The sequence below is a fragment of the Cryptomeria japonica genome, chromosome 3, assembly GCF_030272615.1.
Source record: "Cryptomeria japonica chromosome 3, Sugi_1.0, whole genome shotgun sequence".
NCBI classification, from domain to species: Eukaryota; Viridiplantae; Streptophyta; class Pinopsida; order Cupressales; family Cupressaceae; genus Cryptomeria; species Cryptomeria japonica.
The window spans coordinates 565732134-565757684 of NC_081407.1; the positions used below are offsets into that span (position 1 = coordinate 565732134).

Consider the following 25551-nt stretch of genomic DNA (forward strand, 5'->3'; position numbering starts at 1 on the left):
AAACATGTATAGGCCTATTACAAAAATCTTTATCTTGTGGTTAGCTAAGAATTCCAGAGAAAGATATTTGTTTCTATTTAAAGTTCTATCCCTATTAATCTTAAGGTGTTCTTCCTTCAGCGCAGCAGTACAAAGCAGTTTCTACTCAGAAGAAAAGGTTGCATAGCTGACAGCAGCCTTGGTCTGTATGCAGGCAGGTTGGTGGCACAGTAAAGAGCAGCATCAGCATGGCACCACAATCATGGCATAGTTCACCTCAGCTTCTGTGCAGCTAAAAGATCATCATGGAAAAGATGCCATTATGCAGGATAATACCTAGTTATGGAGGATAATAACTCCCAGTTATGTATGGAGCCTTCTTTAAGATTAGAGCACAATTCACTGCTTGAGACTTGAGTGATTTGTGGATAAAGCTCAGTCTCAATTACTTTGATTAGGAGTTATTAGTTGTTAGAGAAGGTTTATTAATTGGTCAAACTTGTCGATTGATCAAACCGTGTGTCATTCCAATGAGTTATTTGACACCATATCTAGATTCTCTTTGTTAGATTCTTAGTGCACTTGTCTATTTGAAGGGTAATATTCTAATTTTAATTATGATGCATATAGAGTTTCTTTTCTAAAATCTTATTCCAATGTAGTGTATTTCTTTCTAGATTTAATGAGAAGACAATTACAAAATCTTATTACCAGTCTGAAAATTATCAGATATGTGGTCATATGGTTAATTGCAGTACTCCATATCTGAGCTTTGATGTGGCAAGCAATCTGACTGACTCCCTGACTGACATCTTCAAAGGTTCTATAATTTCTCTTTCCATGGTTCAACATGACAAGGACTGATCTAAATTCGTGCATAAACTGTCAATTTTCATCTGTTGTCAATCTTGTTCATTTACAAGTCGCTAACTAACTAAGTAAAATGTAGCAGCAGAGAAATTTAAAAGAAGAACCATATCTTCCCAGCCAGCCTTGACCAAAGGACAACTCAAGAACAGGTCCTCTATCTTTTCAGAATCTTGCTGACGGTTTGCGCATTTGATTGGGTTATCTTAAAGATCTGTTCTTGAGCTATCATGCCGTGATTGAAACTTTTGTCTCACATTTTTTAACGTGGCTATTTAGTTCATATTTACAGTGCCTGAGTGAAGATCTTGATGTTATAGGAGTCAAATAATGTCTCCTTTGCATCAATCAGGGGCTTTTATCTTCTTCAAACTGTGTGTAATTTAAGAGATGGTTAGAATGAGATTATCAAAAATTGGTTTGTTCTTGTTGTTCTTGCCTCTGGTTGCTGATTCGGAGATGTCTGCAGTGAATGTCAATTGAATAGGTTTCTTGAGTGTCTCAAGCACCCCTATTGACAAATAAAATCCACCCAAAATAGACTTCTTCCAATTTGACAATACAACACTTGAACAATTGCAAGAATAACAGAATCTTGCTAATATTAAATGATTCTAGCCTAAAATTGAATTATAGGTACCTTTTCATAAGCTAATCTAAAATGAATCTTAACTGAATGTTGACTAAATCTAGTTCTACTACATGAGGTGTATAATATGAAATTCCACATTTAGAATTAATTTTCTACACAATTGAAATAATCTAACCAAAGCTACCTAGCTAAACTAAGGTACACTTAACATAATTAGGGTTTATACATCTTATCAACCAATATTGGTGTCCTCTTTTTCTTGAGTTTAAATGCTTCCCTTGTAGGGAAACTTTTTTTGTTTCTTCATTGGAAGAAAGATTCCATTAATTTTCCCCCGTCTCTTCCATCTCTTTATCCTTTCTATTTTTGCCAAACCCTCAAATGGCCTTGCAAGAATGCTGTGTTTCATCAGCCAGGCTTGGCCTTTTGTCTTTCCTTGCATATGACTTGTGTAACTTATCTTCTGTTCCAGCCTCTATCTTTATTTTGCGGCGATGTTGCTTTATGATCCTGCATTTTCTTGGCATCCTTTTTTTGCAACTACTTTTCATTCTTTCTGAGATTTTTGTTGTACAAAAGGCTCGTGGCTTGTTGCAATTTTTTGTTCATGGGAAGATTTCCTCAGGAAAACTCCAATGAAACGGCCATGCTCATTATAGTCTGTACTATAAAGAGATTCTCATTATCAATCTGTCATTCAATTACTTGCTTGTCGAAAAGAATTGAGCTCTTGAGAAGTTTTGACATCAGGTCTTATGTTGGATTGAAGACAGAAAAGCATTAATTTCATAAGAAATCATATCCTTTTCATAACCAGGTTCTCATGGAGGACAAGATATTTTTCTTGATGTATGGAGAAGATAACAGTGAACTAGCCTTCTGGCATCATAAGTATGTCAACTGAGCCAAAAAGATTCCAATTTTCTTGTGCCCAAACTCATAGAATTGTGGGTTCTACAAAAGCAAAAATAAACCTGCACATATAAGCTTTTTCCTTCAGGAGCCATAATCTCTAATCAATCTCATCAATGGAGAGGTGCATTAGAGGCATACCCAAAGAAGATCCAAAACAAAATCACATTCTCTACTAACTTCTTTTTCTCCAACACTAGATCATCTTATAGAAAAGATACCGTCAAACATCAGAGGGTACCATCCTAGTTATTGAAAGGATGCCTTAAGTCTCTAAAATTGTATGATGTTGGAAGGTCAGTATTTGCATTTTTTGTTCTTCATGTGAGGACACACAGATTAACCATTGCTCACAAGTACCAACAGATTGAAGAGAAAAATTATCATACATAGAAGCTAGTTTAAACAGTGGAGCATGAATGCTCATATGTATACAAATCCCATCCACAAACATACAGGTAGTTCTACATTCCTGTAATTTACATTCAAGTGGATCAATGAACCCTTCAATAATTTGTGATGACTACGAAAAAAACCAATATTGAATATCAATAAACCATTCTATCATGATATGTAGTTGTTCCAGAGACTCTGTATGCATAGTCTACAATTTGTCTAGCTATATATCCAAATTAATTTCCTATTAATAAAATAGAAACCCATTTTATTCCATGAATAATATGATTGCCCACAGACTAAGATTCCTTGCAACAATTGAAAATTCAAAATACTTTTATCGGTAAACCCAAATCAAAGAAGACTTAGAGTCCACTAAAACTATAGTTACAGATACTTGTTCATAGTTACTAATACTGAGATATCACGTTACTACCAGTATTAAAATGTAAGTCCTTTTAACGCACCACACTGTATTCTAAAGACAAACAAACTAATTATTGCTACCACAGGCAACACAATCTAAATATATCACAAAAGATACCTGGTGAGGTTTCAAGATGTATGAAATCATAGGGGATACTCTGACTTCTTTTTCATTGTGTTCTCTGGCAACGTTAACAATGTAGCCTTCTGCAGGATTACCTAGTATTTCATTGTCAGTTAACCATGCCTTATCTCCATGCAAACTGGTTGAGCCCTTTGACCATTGTTCAGATTGCTGTTGTAGCATCTTAAGGTGATCTTGGCGTTCCTGAAATATCAAATAACTGGTCTTTATATAAAGGTCCATGATTCAACATTGATCTGAAAGAACAATGCAAAATCAGGAAGTAGCATCAATTGTCACTACTATGCTACCAAAGAAATCAAAACAGATTTTGAAAAAGAACAACCTTCTCAATTGCAATCTTCTTTTTAGTTTCTTCTTCAAGCTCTGCATCATCAATGATCCTTCTTGTTCTTCTTCCTTTCTGTTTTTTACTGCAAACCATATCAAACATATTATCTTTTATCCACATGCAAAGACATCTTTGAAAGCTAATCTTATTCATGCAAGTCGTTAAATTTCTTTTGAAATCTAGAAACCCTTTTGACAAAATATTTTGATCTCTATGAATGGAGAAGAAAACACATTAAAAAGATAAGCAAATAAACTATGGACTACAAGATAAGCACTACAATTTCTTCCTATTCTCCAGTGTTCATAAGAAATGTTTCAATCAGTTTTCAATGTAAGATAAGTTTAATTTAAAAAACCATGTTCACTTAAGGGCAAAATAAAGCAAAGGCGGCGTAAAAAGGTACACCTGTTAATATAAAATAGCATGAGAGCCAATCACATATTGATATCTAATAAGGGACTGAAAAGCAAAAGATCAAAAAAAAAGTTCAAATGACTATCAAATAAAATAAAAAAAAGAAAGTTAAGAGGAGAAGTGAAAAGCATACAGAAAATACTGAGGGGAGGGGAGTGAATCAGTATTTTAAAAACATTCAATTCTTGCAATCGCATACTATGAACTGCATAAAGAAGGTATGAAAACAAAGACATAAATTTTCACATGGAAAACCCTTTTGGGTAAAAATCCATGACACTTCAAAAGCTTTTTATAAACAAATAGGCACCAACCCACTGAGAGCACCAACTCACTTTGAAGCACCAACTTCAAACTGCTGGAGCACCAACTCCAGTTACAGTCAGACTGGAAAGAATTTTAATTTGCAGAAATCTGCAACAGAAATTTTGAACTAAATAACATCAGACTTTTCAAGGCCAAAACACAATATTTAACTTCTTATCACAAGAAAAATCACAACTCTTCAGTATGCGTTTATTGCCAATATTCAATAACTCCGCATTTTCATTTCTCTTCACCATAACATTACCATAGCACTCAACGTAAAGCACATTTTTTAAAACTGTGTTCAAAATACGATATTGCCTACGCTCCCATGACCATGATCTCACAAAAAATTAAACTTCACACTCAAAAAAATACACTTCCGTCACAGATCCTCCAAAAGAAAAATCTCTGATAAAAAATTTATGTATATCATCAAGCTTCTGTGTATCATCAAGCTTTTACGTATATCATCAAGCTTCTGTGCATATCATCAGGCTTAGTTTAACAGCATCAACCCTTAGAAAGCAATATGCAGACAGCGGAATCTCCTATTTGACTAGCAATGGATGTTAACGAATGACCAAGCAAGCTGCAGATATCAAACCCACAGGCAGATATCAAACCGACGACTTCAAGAAATGCTGGCAGAAATCCACATCCAGCAAAGAGCTGATAAACACACAGCAATATTTCTCAACCCTCCAATAATGATCCTCACGTCACTCCAAATGGTGGTATTTTCACTTAGCAAGGAGTAGTAGATCATACTCAGCTCAGACGCCTCTAATATTCCTGTCTTGGCATTCTGGAATACCTACACACAGTGCTCATTATTTCCACAACCTGCACCATGGGTAGGCAGGCAGCAAAGTGCTTATATGCTGCAATAAACCTTACACCCAATATGCAAATGTCCAGCAGAAATCATGATATTTGTTAACGTCTTTTACCAAACACAACCTGACCAAATAATCAAAAAGCGAAGTCCTGCAGTAACAGAAGCAAGAAAAAGATTATTCTAAGTCCCAAGAAAATAAACAACAGAAGCTGTTTCGCTAAACTCCTGCCAACCATGCAGCCGCGATACTCCACGGTATCCTTGAAGATTAATCTTTTCACACAAAAAAACAATACAGCCTACATTGAAAAAAGTTCTGCCAAAAATATAACACCCAGCAGATCAAGAAAAACAGCTCCACCTCATGACAAATGATGCCACGATGAGAAGGAATGTACAGAGACCCAGTAATGGCACAAGTGATGAAAGCTACGCTGTCAAGTGCGGATAGAGAAGATTTGACACTTCTAAAAAAAGAAATACCATGAAGCGCACTCTAAATTTGTATCCATATGAAACAACACACAGCTGTAATAAGACTGATAAAATCTGATATAGCAACAAATGAAGTGTACACCCAAACTGACAAGCAAGCAATTCAAGTTGATAGGCAACCAGCTGAAGAAGACACCCAACCAGCTAGACCACACACACAGGCTGCTCAACTAGATAGACAGGTAGCTGAAGCACACAGACAAGCAGCTGAAGTAGACACCCAGGTAGCTCAAGTAGGCAAGTAAGGAGCTCAAGCAGCTCAAATCAGTATTCATTCCAATTCCTCTTTTCTGAACTAAGACAATCGACCTTGACATCAATAACAAAATCTGCAACAAGGACGCCAGAAAATGCATCCTAAATTTACACAAGGATTGTGCTAGTAAATCACTCACCTTGTGTTCAAGAACAGTACAAGTTATCACTCTAGAGCTCTCAATTTGTGAGAATTTTGTAATAGAGGCCATTAATAAAAGAATAAAAGCATATATCTGTTGGCAATTGACACTCATACGGTGACTTCCGGTAGCTGCTTATTGGTCTAAGGTTGTCATTGATGGCAACTCTTCTTGGTGATCCGATCCGACAATCGTGATTCATCTTATCCGGATGCAGGAGTTAACCGGTAAAACAGGGCTATCTCAGTAATGTTTTGGTCCGGAATGACTTCCGATGATTGCGGTGACTTTGGTGGTTGATCTCGTGTTCTCGGTGAATGGAAAGATCCTTCGGAAGAGTGTGATTATAATCTTTTGGTTTGGTGCTATGTTTTGTTCAATTTTGAAGCCGACATGTGACTACACGTTACACTTCCTGAAGCCGGCTTGAAAGAGATTACTTTTATGTTAAGACCAGATATATAAGATTGATTTAGCGATTGGTTTTCGGTGTAATACTAGTGTGGTGATCCGTTTTGGTGTGATTGAGCACAGTTTCACGTGTGCATTTGGTTTGTAGATAATCCGGTCGCTGTCTGAGACAGAAACAAAGTATTTGCAGAGGGGGTACAATCGGAGATCTAGTGCTTAACTGGAACTCATTCCTACATTGTTAGAAGCTATCTCAGAGTTCATTTCATCGTATTTTCTCATTGTAATCAAATTGTAAATCAGTGAGACTTCCCTCTGGGTTGTAGCCTTCCAGGCAAATATCTTTTGAACAGTGAGCCTGAATGCAAGTACATTCCCCATCTATGTAATATTTATGTACTCCTAGCCATAGTATATGAATATTGTGGGTTCCAACCTGTTGTGACCATTTCACACATCGCCCCATCGCAAATGAGGACCCCCTCTTTTCGCTTGTTTTCGTTCGTTTTTGCTTTTGTTTTTTAGGATTTTGTTAGTCAGTTAGTTGTCTGGATTCAGGGTCAAGCCTTAGGGTTTTTATTTTTGCCTTTTCAGGCCAAAATCCAGTCGTTTTTGAGATCTTTTGGGCTTCCTTTTCTAGGATGCAAATTTTGAATGCAATGAATTCGCCAGAATGGTCTAATTTTCAATTGGAATGTTGATGCAGAGCTTAAATTTGTCTAAGTGTTGAGAGCCAAGTGTGAATTTTTGTCCGATTGAATATTTTGACCAAATTTTGACCTTTTTGATCTTTGATCCTGGGCATTGGAAATGATTTGTTTTTGCCTTGTGAAGTGTTAAAGTGTGAAAAATCATGTTATTTTGGCCTGTAGGAGCAAAATCGCTCCTGTCCCTCAGTGAAGGACGGGAGCTCGTTTTCAAATATCTCATTATTCCTGCAGGGTCCAGACAAGTTTCGAGTTGGAAGTGATGGAGAACAACGAGATCTTTCCATTGAATATAAATTGAAGATTTTCATGAGCACAGAAATGCCTCCAGGAGGAAAATCGCTCCTGTCCCTCAGTGAAGGACCGGAGCTACAAATCAAATTTTGTCTTGTCCTTGCGAGATTTCGACGACTCGATGATTTGAAGACGTCCAAAGGGAGATGCTTTACCAAATGAATATAATTTGAGATGCAAAAATGGAGGAGAATGGTCCACAATGCAAAGTTCGCTCCTGTCCCTCAAGAAGGGACCAGGGCGAAGTATCTTATAGCTCCCGTCCCTCTCCCAGGGACCAGAGCGATGTCCTTCATTAGGCAAAATCCAGGCAAAAACCAAGGCAAGTTTACGTTCAAAAGCAAGAGAAAGCATGAGATGAACTCATTGAACACAAATTGAAGATTTTAAAACGTCCACAGGGGTCCCAAAAGGCCTGGTTCGCTCCTGTCCCTCAGGAAGGGACCAGAGCGATTTTTGGTATAAATGATTTTCTGGCTAAGTTACAAGCAATGTTAAGGCATGGACGAATGGAGTGGAGTATGACGAGTCCGTTGAATATAAATTTAGAACCTGACAAAGTGAAATAAGAGCCACAAAAGGAGGATCACTCCTGTCCCTCTCCAAGGGACCAGGGCGATATAGTGAATATATTGCTTTTCACTCAAGTTTGAAGCCGATCCAAGTCAAGACAAGGTGGCAAAGGACATTTCAAGGCGTCTTCATCAAGCACAGGCACTCGAAGGTCGTTATAATGGAGAGATTTGCACTCTAAGACCTAGATCGCTCCTGTCCCTCAGGAAGGGACCAGGGCGATGTTGGATATATTGGCCACTTCATGCAAGTTTTACGTAAGGACAAGATTTTGCAGGGTCTTAGAAGGTCCATGGTGCCTTTTGAAGATGGTATATAGAGATTTTGAACGTAAAATGATCATCATTTTGAACATGGAGACCATATCGCTCCTGTCCCTCTCCAAGGGACCAGGGCGATTTGCTTTGGACTCTTTATTTTGCTTCAAGTTCAAACTAAGTTAAGACTTCACAAGGTTATACGAGGTCCAAGGCGTTCTTTGAAGATAATATGCAAGAGTTTTGAACGTCCAAACGTTGCTAGTCAGGCTAAAAGACTCACATCGCTCCTGTCCTTTGGACAAGGACCAAGGCGATCTCATCAAAGGCACTCATGTTCCTTCAAAACGAGGCAAGGCGAGGATAAGCAAGGCAAGGGACGGCGTTTGGAAGACATCACAACAAGGATCGAAGTTAGAAGTTGCCAAGGTCAAGGAGAAAACATGGATCGCTCCTGTCCCTCTCCAAGGGACAAGGGCGATGATCCCTTTAAACGTCCAAACACGTCATGAAAACGAATGGAACGAGCGTAGAAGGAACGAGCAAGGATGTTATTCACTCTACAACAAAGATCGAAGATCAAAGATGCATATTGAACGTGAAAATATGGAGATCGCTCCTGTCCCTCTCCAAGGGACCAGGGCGATAAATATCCAAAAGGCACCCATGAACGCATGCAAGATGATCTAATTCGGAGGACCCATTAAAATGATCGATATTGAACGTGGAGATGAAGGAGTTGAACGTAAAAAATGCAAAAATCACGACCAAATCATGGATCGCTCCTGTCCCTCTCCAAGGGACCAGGGCGATGAGGTACGTCCCTTTCATTTTCATAATTTTGGCGCCAAATAGACAATTCGAATTTCCTTAAATGCTAAAATCGATAAAAAATTGAAAATCCTATTTAATTTGGCATTTAATACGGCGTTGAACATTTATTAATTATTTTGCCTTTATTAGAATCGGAATTTGCAAATTAAAAAACGTAAGGCATTTAATAATTAATTAATTAATTAATAAAAATCGCATGGAGCGCTCATTTAAGGGAGGTCGGCCTTGTTATTTCATTTAAAATCATTAAAAAATTGTTTTATATCCTCAAGTCGGCCTAAGGGATGAATGCAATGCAAGCGCTATATATGGAGGGTGAGAACTATTATTGTCATATCATTATTTTTATCCTTCATGCGAATTAAGGAGAAGCGAAGATAGTGCGAAGTATTTCATGTGTGGTGCGAATTTAATCCAAAGGTGGCGCTAGTCTATCAAAGGGTGGTGCGATATTTGAAGACTTCATTGGAGCGAATTTGCCAAGGATCGAAGACCACGTCAAAGGGGCGAGACTTGGAAGATTTGTTTGGGCGAACTTGAAGGTCCATTTGAGCGAATTGTCAGAGGTGCAATTGAGGATCGCGTTTAATCCAAGGGTGGCGAAGTGGATTTTCTTGAGGAGATAACATTGAAGACTATTTATACCTCAATTTTGCCTAGGCGATCTTTTCCTTTTTGCATTCTAGAGTTAGCTCTCTATTGAGGTATGGCGATTTGATTTTATTGTTTTATTCATTCATCGTCATATTTTAAGTTTTGGAATTTTGAATTTTTGAATTTCTAAGCTCAATCGTTGTTTTTTAGGAAATGATAACTCTAGAGACTTATCATGACGTTTCCTAAAAAAATTCTCTCTCTAATCAACGTTATTCATTGCAAAATCTAGTCCTTATATTGAAATGTTGTGTAGGTATGGCGACCCCGAAGGCGGGAGCATCCACCAGCCGCTCAGCTCTCATGAGAGAAGATCAGAAGACCGAAGAGGTGGAGACCAAGATCGTGTCGAAGTGGAGCAACATTGGAGATACAAACTTGGGGAACTTTAGCACGAAGAAGTTTCGAGAGGTCCCTTACATTGGCAAGCCATCACCTGTCGCCCGGAGAATAATAGAGAGTGGCATCATTAAGGCGGCCGGTTTTCCTCCAGCTATTCAGTGCCACGAATTGATGATCAAGTGTGCCCGTCACTACAATCCACAGTCCAGGACAATTGTGTCCAATGAGGGAAACACTTTGGCATACCTTTCAGAGGAAGCTATAAGTGAAGCTTTCCATCTTCCAGAGCACAGGGACATGATATATAAGAGCATTGAAGGAGCCAGATCAGTGTACGATGATGATCCAGATGCTTGCCTAAGCATAATCAACAAGAACTGGCTACTCAAGAGTCGTCCCCGTCTAAGCAAGGTACCGAACACACCGCACCGGATTGATTTCCAGGAGGAGTACAGAGATTTGATTACTATGCTCAACCGAGTTACAGGAGCACCTCATGCCTTCTATTTTGAGAAGTGGATGTTTTACTTCATCCAGGTGATTGTTCAAGGAAAGGGTACGATACATTGGGCTAGGATAATTAGCCATTGCTTAGACGTACAGTTGAGGAGACTCAGGGCTACTAAGTCCTTCCACATGAGTTCATACGTCATCTATGCTTTGATCAGGAGTGTTGAGTACGCAGGACTACCTCACAGAGGAATGATTGGAAGAGGACCCGGCGAGGTCAGAGCTTGTGATTCCTATGCCTACTTGCATCATCCGCCAGGGAAAAACTACAAGTTAGTTAATGATACCTTCACGATGAACATCACAAGGACGTTGCAAGGAGGGATTCACAACAGGTTATCTCAGGATGCCCAGGAATTCATCAAGAGGTACGGTGCTTGGTTCATTCAGTTTCCCAAGTTCACTTACATTAGAGTGCATGGATGTCCTTTACCTCCATACATGTTGCCGAGGTATCCGACAGACAGAATTGTGTTACTTGAGGTAACAAGGCAGTTGGCAGCGTATGTGAAGGCATTCAGACACAGACATCAGAATGGAGTTCAGGTACCTATTATTTTGGGTAATTCAGTTGAGGTATGTCCTAATGTCTTAGCCATGGATGACGCAGAGAAGGAGTTAGCCTTGTATTCTTTTTCATCTTTTGCTTGGAGAAATAGTTTTGATCCACATGGGCATTTAGAGGAGACAGTCGGTAGAAGATTTAAACATGAGCACCAAATTGAAGATTTTATGATGAACCTCCTAGATGATCTCGAAGTGAAACGAAAGATACATTCTAGATTGCCTTTGGATTTCATCAGGAAATGCAGGATTTACAGAGTGGCCGACCAAGCTCAGGACAATGGCAGGCACATCCAGTCTTCCTATGATAGAGAAAGCAAAACAATAAGGTTGGATTGGAATGAGCCCGAGGCCGTGGATTTAGATGATTTGATGGCACCAGTTTTGTCTTGTACTCGCAGATGGGTAGACGTTCAGCATCAGAAGTTGAGAGAACAAGGCATAGCTATGTCTTTTACTTTGGAAGAGAAACCAGCCGAAGGTGGAGCAAGCGTGAGTGAAGGCAATCCTAATCCTAGGAATTCAGGTGAAGGTAACCTTCGATGTGCCAGTGAGGGCAATCTCCATTCGAGAGGTTCGAAGAGAAAGGAAAGATCAGAAAAGAAAGAGCCTTCCAAGAAAAAGCAAGGTGCCAACAAAGATCAAACACCAGGTACTTCTTCCAGACCAGAGGATAGAACGATTCGAGTGGAAGAGTCCATGGAGTCGATGGTACAGAATGACAGGCTGGAGGAAGGACAGGCACAGCATGTTTCATCAGATGGATCTCTCCAAGACTATGATTTAGAAGAAGATAATGAAATAACATCTCCTCCCAGACAAGAAGAAATAGTACATAAAGAAATTCAAGTTCAAGAGACAAGATCGAATATCCCAGATTGGTTGAAGGAAAGATTGACTAAGGTGATCGTAGTTGAGGACGAGGACAATGCAATTGATTTAGAGAGCCTTGTTGGGCGTTCACATGTGATAACAGAGAAGAAGAAGGCTACAAAGATGTCCAAGATGATTTGAGATGAGACTGGATCTAGAAAACTACAGATAGCTACACCGGCAGCAGATAAATACGAGGGTGAGATCCTAGCAGAGGATTATGATATACAGACTATTGAGTTAGGACCATCCACAGCAGAGCAGACTTTAGAGGATGCCACCGACACATTTGAGGCATTGAAGGACAAGCTTAGAGAAGAAGTGGAAAAGAATAGAAAGCTTGAGAGAGAGAGAGGTGCATGGAGGACATATTTCAGTCACATCAACGAGCCTTTGGGACGTCAGGATCCAGTTAGATCACCAGTGCAGGCATTGCCCCTTCAATCGATCAATGAAGCAGAAAGATTCAGGAACCTGGTCCAGCGTACATGTAGTTGGATGGATAGATCTCATACAGTGGCCATAGAGTTTGTTACAAGGATGACGAAGATCATTCATCAGGCTATCCAAGTTCTTGAGATTATCCACAGATTGATGTCAACAGTAGCTGCATTTGCCCATACCAAGGACGTTGTCATCCCTGTCTTGAAAGTAATAAGACATACATCCAGAAGAATTTTAGCGCAGGAGAGGATCTTGGAAGGTGATTCTCACAGTTTGTTCCAGTGGTCAACCTTACTCCATATAAAGAGTGTTCTCTTCGAGGACATCAGTGTTAGATGTGGTCAAGTTGAGGAGGTGATCAATCCGATCCAGGACAGAGTGTTTGAGGTACTTCGTACCATTCTTGGCAGAAGGATCGAGGTCGAGACAGATGTGGATATGCAGGAATTTGAGGATAGAATCAAGATCATCTTTTGCAAGGACGCAGATGTTACAGATGAGCAGTATGATCAGATGTATGCCACCATGCTCCTGATTGATAGAACGAAGGAACTTGAATCTACTTGGGACGCAGCTCTTCTAGATGCATTCGATCAGGTCATCCACTTAGAAGAGAGTATCAAGAATCTTCCCGAGATTCCAATCACAGAAATCGAAGGAATCGTGACAAAATTCATTGCATATGCTAAGAAAGAGAATTGGAAAGGGAATAAGATTCTAGATGAAAGGTTGTTACAGATGACATGACATCTTATTTCTCATTGGTTGATACCTCCTAGGTTTTTGTGCCGAATTTAATATTTGGCTATGCATTTAATATTGTTCAGTAAAAAGGAGGTCATTTGTAACAAACCCTAATTAGGGTTTAGGTGTCATGATCTTGTCCGTTGATTTACTTTCAATCTAGACCTTTCATCGTAACTGGGGATGCTATATATACCCCCATTTTTCATTTCATTGAAAAATAGTAATAGTTGATGTAATAGAGAAGAGAGATTAAAGCTAGAAGCAATTTTATTTTGTAGCAAGATTGAGTCTTGAAGAGAGAACTTCAAGCAATTGTTGTACATGATGACTTGGAAATCAATAAAATATTGAAGTTATGGTGTTTTGTTGCAAATTTCTTGAGTTATCTTCATGGTTGTTTGATACACTTGAATCGTGCTCAATCGAAGTAGTTTGTTAATTTGAAAGACTAAGTGTGAGATTTGATATTTGGTAGGATTCGCAATCCAAACCACTAGCTTCTTGCTGATTGTAGGAACGCCTTGCGTGGTCAACTGGAGAACACTTTGAGTCCTTAATCTTCAATTATCATTGTGTCTTGGATATGTACCTTCGTAGTAGTGTCCTTGGTCTTTGATGCATTGAACATCATTATATTACCTTAGAAGATCGCACTAATTTCAATTGAGTTGTTATCTTATGGCAAAATTGAAGTTGGTTGAGTCTTGCCAAATCTCGTCCATGCTAAGTCATTCATAGGGTTAGGCTAGATTAGACCTCTTAAACCCTATCTTTTGCTTTTTTTTGAAAGTTCCTTTAGTTTAGTAAAATCTTCGAGCTTCGAAAGCGTAAGACCCCTTGGAGGAAACAGCAAATCACATCATACCACTAAAAAAGCTTGTCCACACGTGGAGACCCCACTAAAAGAACCTTGGAGTCTACCTAACTGATCCTTTACGCGAATCTTCAGCAGTTAGAGACTATTTTCTCAAGAGAGGATAAGATGCCTATTGGTATTTTATTCTGTGTATGATTGTGTATAAAATACACGTCAACACAACCCCACCGTGGTTTTTCCCTTTCCAGGTTTCCACGTAAAAATTCCGATGTTGTGGATCTGTGGTTTATTTATTGCATGTTTATGTTATTTTTTGTTATACATAGCTAACCGGTGGATAAAGAATAAGTTTGTGGATTTGACTTCCGACAGATCACTGATTCATCCCCCCTCTTAGTGATCTTTGATTCTAACAATTGGTATCAAAGCCTAGTTCCTCTAAGGAAGCTTAACAGCTTGAAGAAGATCCGGGAGATTGATTCAATGGATTCGGGTTTTCAAAGACAACTCAATGTGGCACTTGAGGATATTGATGCAGCTAGAATTGAGATCTGTACACTGAAGAAGAACCTGAATGCAACTGATGAATTCATTAGTGAGCTGAAGGATCAAGCAAGTGTCTATAGAGAGAAGAGGAAGGAGTTGATGGACAAGTTGAAGGAGAAAGAAGATCAGATCATAGAATATCAGGACAAAGCTGATGAAGTTAACAATCTTGAGAGAGAAAATGCTGCTTTGAAGAATGAGATGCAATCCATTGTGATGAGGCTGACCAAGTAAATTGAGGACCGGAAGAAGAATGAGGAGAATCTGGCACAATCATTGAAGGAAAGAGCTCATGAATGCATCAGGCTTACCTATGAGAATGATCAGTTGAAGCTTGAGTTGACACAATCAAGGAATAATGGTCAAGAGCTTGAAAGACAGATTGCTACCTTGAGAGATGAACTTGCTACTGCTAATGAGTACAAAGACAAATTCAAAGCTTGTTCAGCAAGGCTTGATGAGATGCTGGAAATTCAGAGACATGGAAAGGACATGCGAGGTTTAGGATTTGAGAAAGGTGAATCCTCCGGATCTGCAAGGAAATGCAAAACCTAGTCAGAAGAAAAGCAAGAATCCTCCGGTAAGACAACCTAATGCTCATTAATTCAATGGTAGATGTTTTACTTGCAATAAGTTTGGTCATATAGCAAGTCAATGCAAAAGTGGGATGAATAATGGAATGATGAACAGTAACAATATGATGAACAATATGAATAACGTTCCTAACTTTACCATTCAATGTTTCATATGCAATAACTTTGGACACACGTCAAATATATGTAGAGCAGTAATGATTAACTTTCAGAACAAAAGATGCTATGCTAGTGGAATGTTTGGACATATCTCTAATCAGTGCAAGACAAGACCAAATCAAATAAACTTCAGACCTATGCAGAATAATGTTGTTTGCAGAGCATGCAACAAAACCGGTCACATTGCAAAGTACTGCAGAAGCAAAAACAGAAATCCAATAGACAAGAACAAATCAAATGAAAAGGGAAAGGGAAAGGTAAAGGTAGATGAGATCAGAGATCAGCATAAGATGTTGGTAAAAAAAGGACGAATCTAAGGCAGGTAATGAATTTGTACCTGAATCCGGTGCAGAATCTTCATCTAGTAACTAGGGCTTTTGGCCTTAGGGGGAGGCAAATTCATGCAAATCTTGCAGTACCCCTTGATGAGATTTGTAGTTGATGGATTACAGATGGCAGGAATCGAATTTCAGTTGATATCTGGGATTCAGATGGCTAATTTCAACATCCGGTAGTTAAACAGGGCATCTAGTTGGATATCTGAGGCGCATTTATTTCAAAGTGAAATTAGGGTTTGCAAAGTTAAAAGGGCAAATACGAGAGTTATTATTCACTTTGCGAATAGTGTTTTCAAGCTGCAAAACAAGGCGATCAGTGAGCTAAAGGCAATCCAGCGAGTGATCTAGGGCATTCGATAGTCAGTTGAGGTAATTTTTGAAAAGCATTTCTGAGTTCGGTTTTCTGAAAATTTCAAATGGCATCCTCGTCTTCCATTGCTACTCCACTGATTGTTGAGGTCAAGGATAGACCCCCTCCTGTGTTCAAGATGCACCCCTACAAATCCATGGAGGTTGACCTGGTTAGAGCCTTCTCTTCCATTCCGCACGGAGTTTTGCATATAGATGATGTACGGGCCTATATATTCACTGTGAGATTGAGGAAACCGACACTAGGGATATCTTGGACCTATATACCGACAACATCATGGATGACATCACCAACCCCAAGCCAGAATATGCACAATTGCAGAGAAAGGGTTTCACTCAATTTGTAAACTTTTCGTCGTTCGATGAAAATGAATGGGTGAGGTATGTATTGAGCAGAATTCATGTTGAATTTATATGGCTGGACCAACCTTATAAAATCACTTCAAAAGCAATTAGGGGGGTAGTGTTGACGTGTATTTTGTACACAATCATACACAGAATAAAATACCTAAAGGCATCTTATCCTCTCTTGAATAAAGTCTCTAACTGCTGAAGATTCGCATGAAGGATCAGTTAGGATGACTCCAATGTTCTTTTGGTAGGGTCTCTACGTGTGGATAAGCTCTTCGTGGTGTGATGTGATTTGCTGGAATCACAAGGGGACTTACACTTGATGATTGAACTTCCGATCTGCTTTGCTAGAACACAGGCTCTGACTAACTTAGATTTGAAAAAATGAAAAAGGATGAGGGTGAAGAGAAGATCTAATCCTAATACTGAGAATGTAGGAGCAATGATTTGATTTTTGATGAAACTCTAACTAGGTCTTGTTTTGACATCAATGGACCATCTCCACAAGGCTAGTGCGATCTTCTAAGGGAAGCTTTATGATGTTCAAATCATCACCGCAGGCATAGACACCATCAAGTTGATGCATATCAATGAAGAAGCGACAAATTGAAATTGAGCTTAAGCTGAATGATTCCAGTTGACTACACAAGGCAAGTCTGCAATCAACAAACTGCTAGTAGTATGGATATACGAATTCCACCATTAATCAATCGCATTTCCTCCATTCATCTAATCATCTACCATCTAGGATTGAAGACTCAACAAGAAACCATGCAAATTGCAAGAAACAACACACTTCACCATTACTTCAATGAAAATGGAGTTTGTTTACAATCAATGGCAACAATTTCTTGCCTTGTCCTCCTATTCTACTCTAATTACTATTCTATCAACTATATTCTAACTCTTCCAACTATTTATATGCTATCTCTAACTTATTGCTAATTAGCCTTTACAAATGAAATGCCTGGGCTTATATAGTGCCCACAATACAATTTGATGGCTTAGATCAATTCAAGATCAATGGCCAAGATTTTACAATGAAAACCCTAATTAGGGTTTGTTACAACCATTACATAACATTTAATGCTTGACCAATGACAAAATTGTATTGCTTGGACACATGTCCCTTCTAGAAAAATCGACCAATGGATAGCCGGGGTAGGTACATCGGAGTTTGTGCCACCTTCCATGAGTTAAGTACATTGAATCTGGACATGCTGAGGTGGACCTCACTGATTGGAGACGTGATGACTAGGATGCCACCTCGTCTGACACTTGGTTGATACTCAATTTGGTAGCGTTGAGAAGTTATCTTTGATTAATTCTTCTAAAATTATTTGCTTCTTCAACGAGCCCTTGTTCTAACTCCTTGTGTCCTTGATGCCAAGGATGATTGATGTACCTCGCCTTGGGAATACTGGATTTGAAGAGGTCGCCCTTGTCTTTGCTTGATCGTCCCGGCGAAGACAGTCCTTGATCTGACTTGATTTTCCTTGATGAGATCTCCATTTGATGCCTACACAACATTTCAAAATTAGAAACATGATTTTGCAATGAATAGCATAGATTAAATTAATTTTAGGAAACTTCATGATTAGTCCTTGAATTATCATTTCCTAAATGACGATTGAGCTAATACAATTCAAATTTTAAAATTCAAGCTTAAGGCAATGACGATCAAAATTCGAAATTAAAACAAGAGATCTTGCCATACCTTACTTGAGAGCTTAACTCTAAAATGCCAAAATAAAGGAATTCGCCTAGGCAAAAATCAAAATTTGATGGCTTCAACGTGATCTTGAAGGATAATGAACGTCCTCTTTGTCAATTCGCCACCCTTGGGGATATCTTTGATGTGCTCTTCAATGTCCTTGGCAAGTTCGCCTAACTTGAAACTTCAAGTTCGTACTCCCTTGCTTGGAATGAAATTCGCTCCTCTAACACACAATTCGCGCTACTCCTTTGTCTTCTTCAAATCGCACTTGATTGTAGATGGTAAAAAAATGATGATGAAAAAATGAAAATTCTCACCTCCTTTATAGGCGCTTACACCACCCACTATCATATAGGCCGACTTTTGTAAAAATAAAGCAATTTTAAACGATTTTTAATAAATAACAAGGGCCGACCTTCATAAAACAATCAAATACCAAGCGCTCCCTTTGATTTTTTATTAAATTAATAATTAATTATTAAATGCCTTCGTTTATAAATTAATAAATTCGATTTTCTTACAAGACAAAATAATTAATTAATACCAAGCGCAAATTTTAAATGCCATTTTAATTGGATTTTCAAACTTATCGAATTTTCTAGCATTTAAATAAATTCAAAAATGTGTTTGAGCGCCAAAATTGGAGAATTGGGAAGAGTACAAACCTCATCGCCCTGGTCCTTGACTGAGGGACGGGAGCGAACCTAGGTATTTAAGTGCAAATCTTTCAAAGTTAACGACCTTTGATACTTTGTGCTTGATGGGGATGCTTCAAAACGCCCTTGCCACCTTGTTCTTCGCCTTGGAGTGTCTTAAATTTGGAGGAACGGCAATATAATCATCATATCGCCCTAGTCCCTTGGAGAGGGACAGGAGCGATATTGGTCCTGTAGGCTTCATCTCACCTTGTTAACTTCAAAAATTATCTTCAACGTATTTAACTCATATCTTTTCTTGCCTTCGAACTTAAGACTTGCTTGATCTTTGCCCAGAACGTGCCTTATGAAGAATTTCGCTCTGGTCCCTGGGAGAGGGACAGGAGCGCTTTGCCTTGGTCCTCCTGGGAGGGACAGGAGCGAAATTCGCTCTGGATCCTCAGTGAAGGACAGGAGCGAAATTTGACTTTTCGAACTCTCTATCAGGATAAATTTTATGGAATATAACATTTAAGTATAAGAGACTTATACTTTAAGTTATATTCCATATATACTTTCAGGATGTTTGAGAGTGGTTTCAGACCTCCAGGAGTTATATTGCAAAATCTAGTTTTTGGAGGTTTTTTCAGTTTTCAGACTTAGTCAAATTTCAGGATCAGGACATTCCAGACTTAGCCAAATTTCAGGATCAGGACCTCACTCAAGCAGGACTTGCTATCCTATTGATCTCCCCGACAGCACTCAAAAATGCAAAGGCTAACTAACAAAACCCTAAAAAACCAAGAAAACAAACCCTAAAAAGCAAAAAAACATGGGTCCCCATTTGCAATGGGGCGATGTGTGAAAACGTCACAACAGGTAGCTTGTTTGAATCAAACCGGTGACAAGCCAGGGCTACGCAAAGTCACAAACCCTACCGTCAACAAGTTAACCGGTGCAAAGTTTGATGGACGATCAATGAAGATGAGCATAATCAAGGAAGATGATGTTAGGTTTGCTGCAATGATAATCGGTTACAAGGTATATCAATCCAATCGACTAAATTCTGTATCCAACACTGCCATCCATGCGGTCTACCAGATGGTTAAAGAAGATGCTCATTATGATCTGTGCAGTGTTCTGTTGGAGGAATTGAAGATAAATTTGAAGAAAATTAAGCAAGATAAAAAGCATGTCTTCAAATTTGGTTACTTGGTTATCTGTCTGGCACTTTACTTCATGAATGAGATCCCCGAAACCGGTAGAGTGCAGTGGGCTTTTGACAGACTGGTGACCCAACAAATAAAACATGGGCTTGACAGACTTGGCAACAAAGACAATCAAAATGCTGCATTGTGGACATTCTTCAAGACTTTTCAAGACAAGATGAAACAGAGAGTCGGAATCCCCAAGGAAATTGTGAAGAAATATGAGGGGACAATTTGTTTTATGGTAAACAAAGATTAATGTCTCATGGAGGCAGTTCAACCCCAGACAGTGTGGATAATGCCTATGGGCTATGAGGTTGCTGCAAGGACTTTGGATGCTTACCCACAACACCTGCTTAACGCTTTGATGGATGCTAAAGAAGGAAGGTTTCTAACTTGCCAAGAAAAATCAATGGAATTACACACCAAGTTCATAGAACCGGCAAGGAAAAGAAAAGTTGCTAAGATAGTAGAAGACATCCTTGTTGAGGAAGCTCACCCCCCTGAAAAGGTCAGAGCTGCTAGGGATGCAGTTGAAAAAGAAAAGAAACAAAAGACTACAACTGCTCCAGTCAAGGTGAAAGTGACAAGATCTTCTCCCACTCCGGTGAAGACACATCCTGTTGAATCAGAACCCTCTAGTTCATCTGCTAAGGGGAAAGGTGTTCTGAGGAAGAATCAAAAATCCCAAAGAGAGTATGTGGCAGTTTCTCCGGTGCAATCTGAAACTGAGTCAGATGCGGACATTCTGAAGGCTCCGAAGAAAGGAGAGTTTGCTAGGATTATCCGGAAACCCCAATCCGGTGCTGTGAGGAAAGAGCAGAAGGAGAGAAAGTAAGGTCTGATCCTGTACCGGCAAGCAAGCCTAAGCGAGGAAAGAAGACAAAATCTGACTTGGATGAGGCAATAGAATCCAGTAAGATGGAGACCTCCCAAACCAAGTATCACATTATTCCTCCTTTGTCTAATCAGGAATTAATAGATGAAATCATTAAAGATGGAAATTTGAAGAACATTTTTGTATATTATGAGAATATGGATAATAAGGATCAAAGGCAGATTGAAGAAGCTGTAATTTTGTACATGGATGTATTTAGTAAAGCATTGATTGAATTAGAAAAATATCTTCCAAAATATTTGTATAGTTTAATTGATGCTAGGAGAAAATCTGCTAGCCAAATGGATAGAGAAATAAAGGAGAGTGAACTGGTCAATCAGTGCACCAGTATCACTATTGAGGAAATTGACAGATTAATTTTGTTAGCAAATAAAAAAAAATTCAGGAGCAAGCACAGAGTCAACATCTTGATGGTTGGCAGAGTTGGAGAAATAAGGAGAGAATCCAGTGCAATCTGGAAGAAGTTTCTCACTGAGAACAGGCTTGTAGAAACAGTTTCACAAGGTGAAGCCACTCAGTCAGAAAATCCTCCGATAAATGATGTAAATAAGTAGGACACTCAGGATGTTGCAGAGCAACAACTTTTGGATTTTGTTGAAGTTGAGCCTGTTGAGGTGAAAGATAAATCAGCTGAGGCAAAGGTCGGTACACCAAGTGGTGACACCGGTGCATGGGAGGCACCCAAAGAAGATAAATCTGAACAGGTTGAAGCTGAGAAAAAGGCAGAGGAAGAACAGGAAAAACCAGATAAAGGGAAGGGTAAGGTAACGGAAACTCCGATTCTCATGACAGTTGACACATCCAAAATTCAAAGCCAAGGGAGCTTTCCACAATTTAATATAAATTTTGACAAACCATTCAATCAGATGTCTCCGATAGAAAGGATGATTGTTGCTGTTGTTCTCCAAGCGCAAGCCAATCAGGAGTTAGCACAATCAGAATCAGAAGAGAAGAGACTTATTGAGAAATCAGTTTCAATTTTGGAACAGGTGGTACCGGAACTACAACTTGATGCTAATTCTAGTTCATCCGGTAAGCTTCAAACTTAATAGATCACATATCCACTCAGTTTGATACTTTGACCAAGGCATCAGCCTGGCATGCTATGGAAAAATTTAAAGATGCCAAAGTTCAAACATTTTTGCAAATGATCAGCAATGATAAGGCCCAACTTGAAAAGGAATTAAAACTAATTGATGAGGCCTTAGCGGAAGGCGGTGAAATTTATAAGTCTTGTCTAGTTTTGACAAATTTTACTACTGAAGTAAACAAGCAAATAGATAACTGCAAAGGACAGTTAGCTCAGATTTCTCAGTCTTATGATCCTACAGCTAACTTAACCGGCAGTATGGAAGGCTAAATTTTGACTATCATGGAACAGATTAGGAATTTTGAGAAGGAGAAGGAGAGAATGGTTATGCGGACAGGTGAACTCCAGAACCTAATTGGTCCCCGGTTAGACACCTTAGTGTACCATAAGATGGACTGCATTCAAAACATGTCTTAGGAGACGCCAACTGAGATTGCACCTATAGAATTTTATGCTTATGTTTTGAATGGTTTTGTTTCAATTTTGGAGAAGTTGCGGGCAGGTTGGAACACATATCTTGGGTTTTTTAAGATAGAATATGTAGATGTCCTTAAGCATGTATAGATTTGGACATCCGGTGTGTGTGTATATATATGTACAGAATATTTTGTTGCACGCCCTATCTTTGGCACTGTTGTCAAAGGGGGAGAGATACCGTGAAAAATGTACAGACTGATTGTGTATGGACTGTAAAGTTCGGTGATGCAGATTTTTGGATTGTTGATCTAAGGGGGAGCCTTGGAATTCTTTAATCTTGATCCGGTGTACAGTTTTCATAGGTTTCTACACTTAAGTCATTCTTCACAGGTGTTGCCATCAATGCCAAAGGGGGAGATGGTTGGCAATTGACACTCATTCGGTGACTTCCGGTAGCTACTTATTGGTCTAGGGTTGTCATTGATGGCAACTCTTCTTGGTGATTCGATCCGGCGATCGTGATTCATCGTATCCGGAAGCAGGAGATAACCGGTAGGCGGTTAACTGGTAAAACAAGGCTATCTCGGTAATGTTTTGGTCCGGAATGACTTCCGATGACTACGGTAACTTTGGTGGATAATCTCGTGTTCTCGGTGAATGGAAAGATCCTTAAGAAGCGTATGATTATAATCTTTTGGTCCAATGCTATGTTTTGTTTGAGATTGAAGTCGACATGTGACTACACGTTACACTTCTTAAAGCCGACTTGAAGGAGATTACTTTTATGTTAAGACCAGATATATAAGATTGATTTGGCAATTGGTTTTCGATGTAATACTGGTGTGGTGATCCGTTTTGGTGCGATTGAGCGCAGTTTCACATGCGCATTTGGTTTGCAAATAATCCGATAACTGACTGAGACAGAAACAAAGTATTTGCAGAGCGAGTACAGTCAGAGATCTAGTGCTTAACCAGAACTCATTTCTGCATTGTCAGATGCTATCTCAAAGTTCATTTCATTGTATAATCTCACTGTAATCAAATTGTAAGTCAGTGAGACTTCCCTGAGGGTTGTAGCCTTCCGGGCAAATATCTTTTGAGCAATGAGCCTGAATGCAAGTGCATTCTCTTTCTATGTAATATTTATGTACTCCTGGCCATAGTATATGAATATTGTGCATTCCAACCCCATCGTAAAAATTCTGGTGTTGTGGTTTATTTATTGCATGTTTATGTTCTTTTTTGTTATACATTGCTAACCGGTGGATAAAGAATAAGTTTGTGGATTTGACTTCCAGCAAATCACTGATTCACCCCCCCCCCAATCTCAGTGACCTTTGTTTCTAACAATATCAAATAATAAACATATACTAGAAAGTAATACAATAGAATATATGAGGATAACTCCACCCAGGTCTTTATATAAGGATAAAAGGTTACAAGTAGATTGGTAGAAATAATTCAACATGATCATTCCAGAAAACTAATTATATTAATTACTAAGCATATCCTTTACAGTCTAAACTATCCCAAAATTACAACCAAAGAATCAAATAAGATCATGACCCTCTATTTTGTTGTCTCAAAGTTTATATTAGTTGTGTCCTTAAGAAAAGTTCTCGCAATGATGTTAGATATTAACTTGGCAAATAACCCTCTGCAAAGCCATATTGCAAACAAGTCCAAACCACTCATTTTCCATCCGGCCACCTCAATGTTTATTCAAAACATTTTGTGTCCATACTCCTATATCACTTATCAATTCTCCTATATTGGTTATTCGTGCCCATAGGTCCCATGGAATCTTGATAGTTAGAAATTTTATCATTACTTTCAATAACAATGTGAACTACAATTATAGAGAAATTTTGACAGTTCATAATCTTGACTTGACTTTCATCAGCATTCCCATCTTGAATATCAATATATGTTCTTGCAATATACTTTATTTCCCCACGATAAATAAAATAAAGCTTATGGCTAGCATTAGTCTTACCACTTTCCTACAAGTTGTAAATCACATGCTTGCAAGAAATTCTTTAAGAAAAGAAACAAAAGACTGTAAAGATGCATTAGAAGCCAAATGTATGTAGAATCTTAGGCATCGTGTGAATCTTGATATGCCACACACAAAAAATGAGCAGTTAATTAGTGAACAATTTAATGTTATCAAGGAGACAACTCACAATTAATTTTGGGTTCCTAACATTTCATGTGAAAAGTTACTCACATTAGGACACCCAACATAGACTAAAACTAAGTGCTATTTGTGGCATCGTAAATTGCATCCCTATGCAATTTCTTGCTTAACTAAGCTCTATTTTAGCATGTATGGCCTCCTGCATCCGGTCTCGTTCATACTAGCTCAATTCCATTTCTCATTCAGGGTTTTGCTTCTCATTTTAGACCTCAAGTCCCAATTTAAGGCCACACTAGAGGGAGCAAGGCACCTAGGGCACCCCACTCCCGAAAGTGGGCCAATCAAGGCACCCTGCTCCCCAGTGTTTGGGCCCAAATTCAAACCACTTAACGGTCAGCGTGGTTAAGCAAGAAATCTTTGCCCGTGTCAGCCTGCTTCGAGTTTTGCACCCCGAAATGCTTGGGAAAGGTAAAAGCAAGGTTTCCTCTCTCATTTTTGGGAACGCAAATGAACAAGAGAATAGGACAAGGAAGCAATTCAATTCAAGCATTCAAGGCATTTCAACCCACCATATTCTTCATTGTGGCAACCTTCAACAACCTTCATGCAAGCGTGTCTTTTACGATTTCCTTTTAGGTCTTTTGTGGAACCTTCATGCAAGCGTGTCTTTTACGATTTCCTTTTAGGTCTTTTGTGGAACCTTCATGCAAGCGTGTCTTTTACGATTTCCTTTTAGGTCTTTTAGTGGAGTCATGCTATTGCATCAACATTTGTGATCATCTTCAAAGAAGCATATATGTCATCAAGGTATAAGACGTTTTCATTCTCAGATTTAGCCACTGCTATATATCAACACGCTTTTCTTTCAAGTACATTTCAATTCAATTTCAAGGTTGATTCCAAAACTGAGGTTTCATTTAGGCAAACCCCTTTCTACAAAACATTTTCCTTCTAATCT

At 38.9% G+C, this 25551-nt stretch overlaps 1 protein-coding gene across 5 annotated transcripts in view; it reads right to left on the reverse strand.

Moving 5' to 3' along the window:
- The window catches only part of LOC131075665 (protein CHROMATIN REMODELING 20), a 187619-nt gene that overhangs the window by 75411 nt on the left and 86657 nt on the right, over window positions 1–25551 (reverse strand). For all 5 annotated transcript variants that reach the window (XM_058012508.2, XM_058012510.2, XM_058012507.2 and 2 more), the window contains 2 exons: window positions 3643–3730; window positions 3291–3500 (listed from right to left, as the gene is read on the reverse strand). In XM_058012508.2, the coding sequence (XP_057868491.1) occupies window positions 3291–3500; window positions 3643–3730 (298 nt within the window). The remainder of the gene's footprint in view (window positions 1–3290; window positions 3501–3642; window positions 3731–25551) is intronic.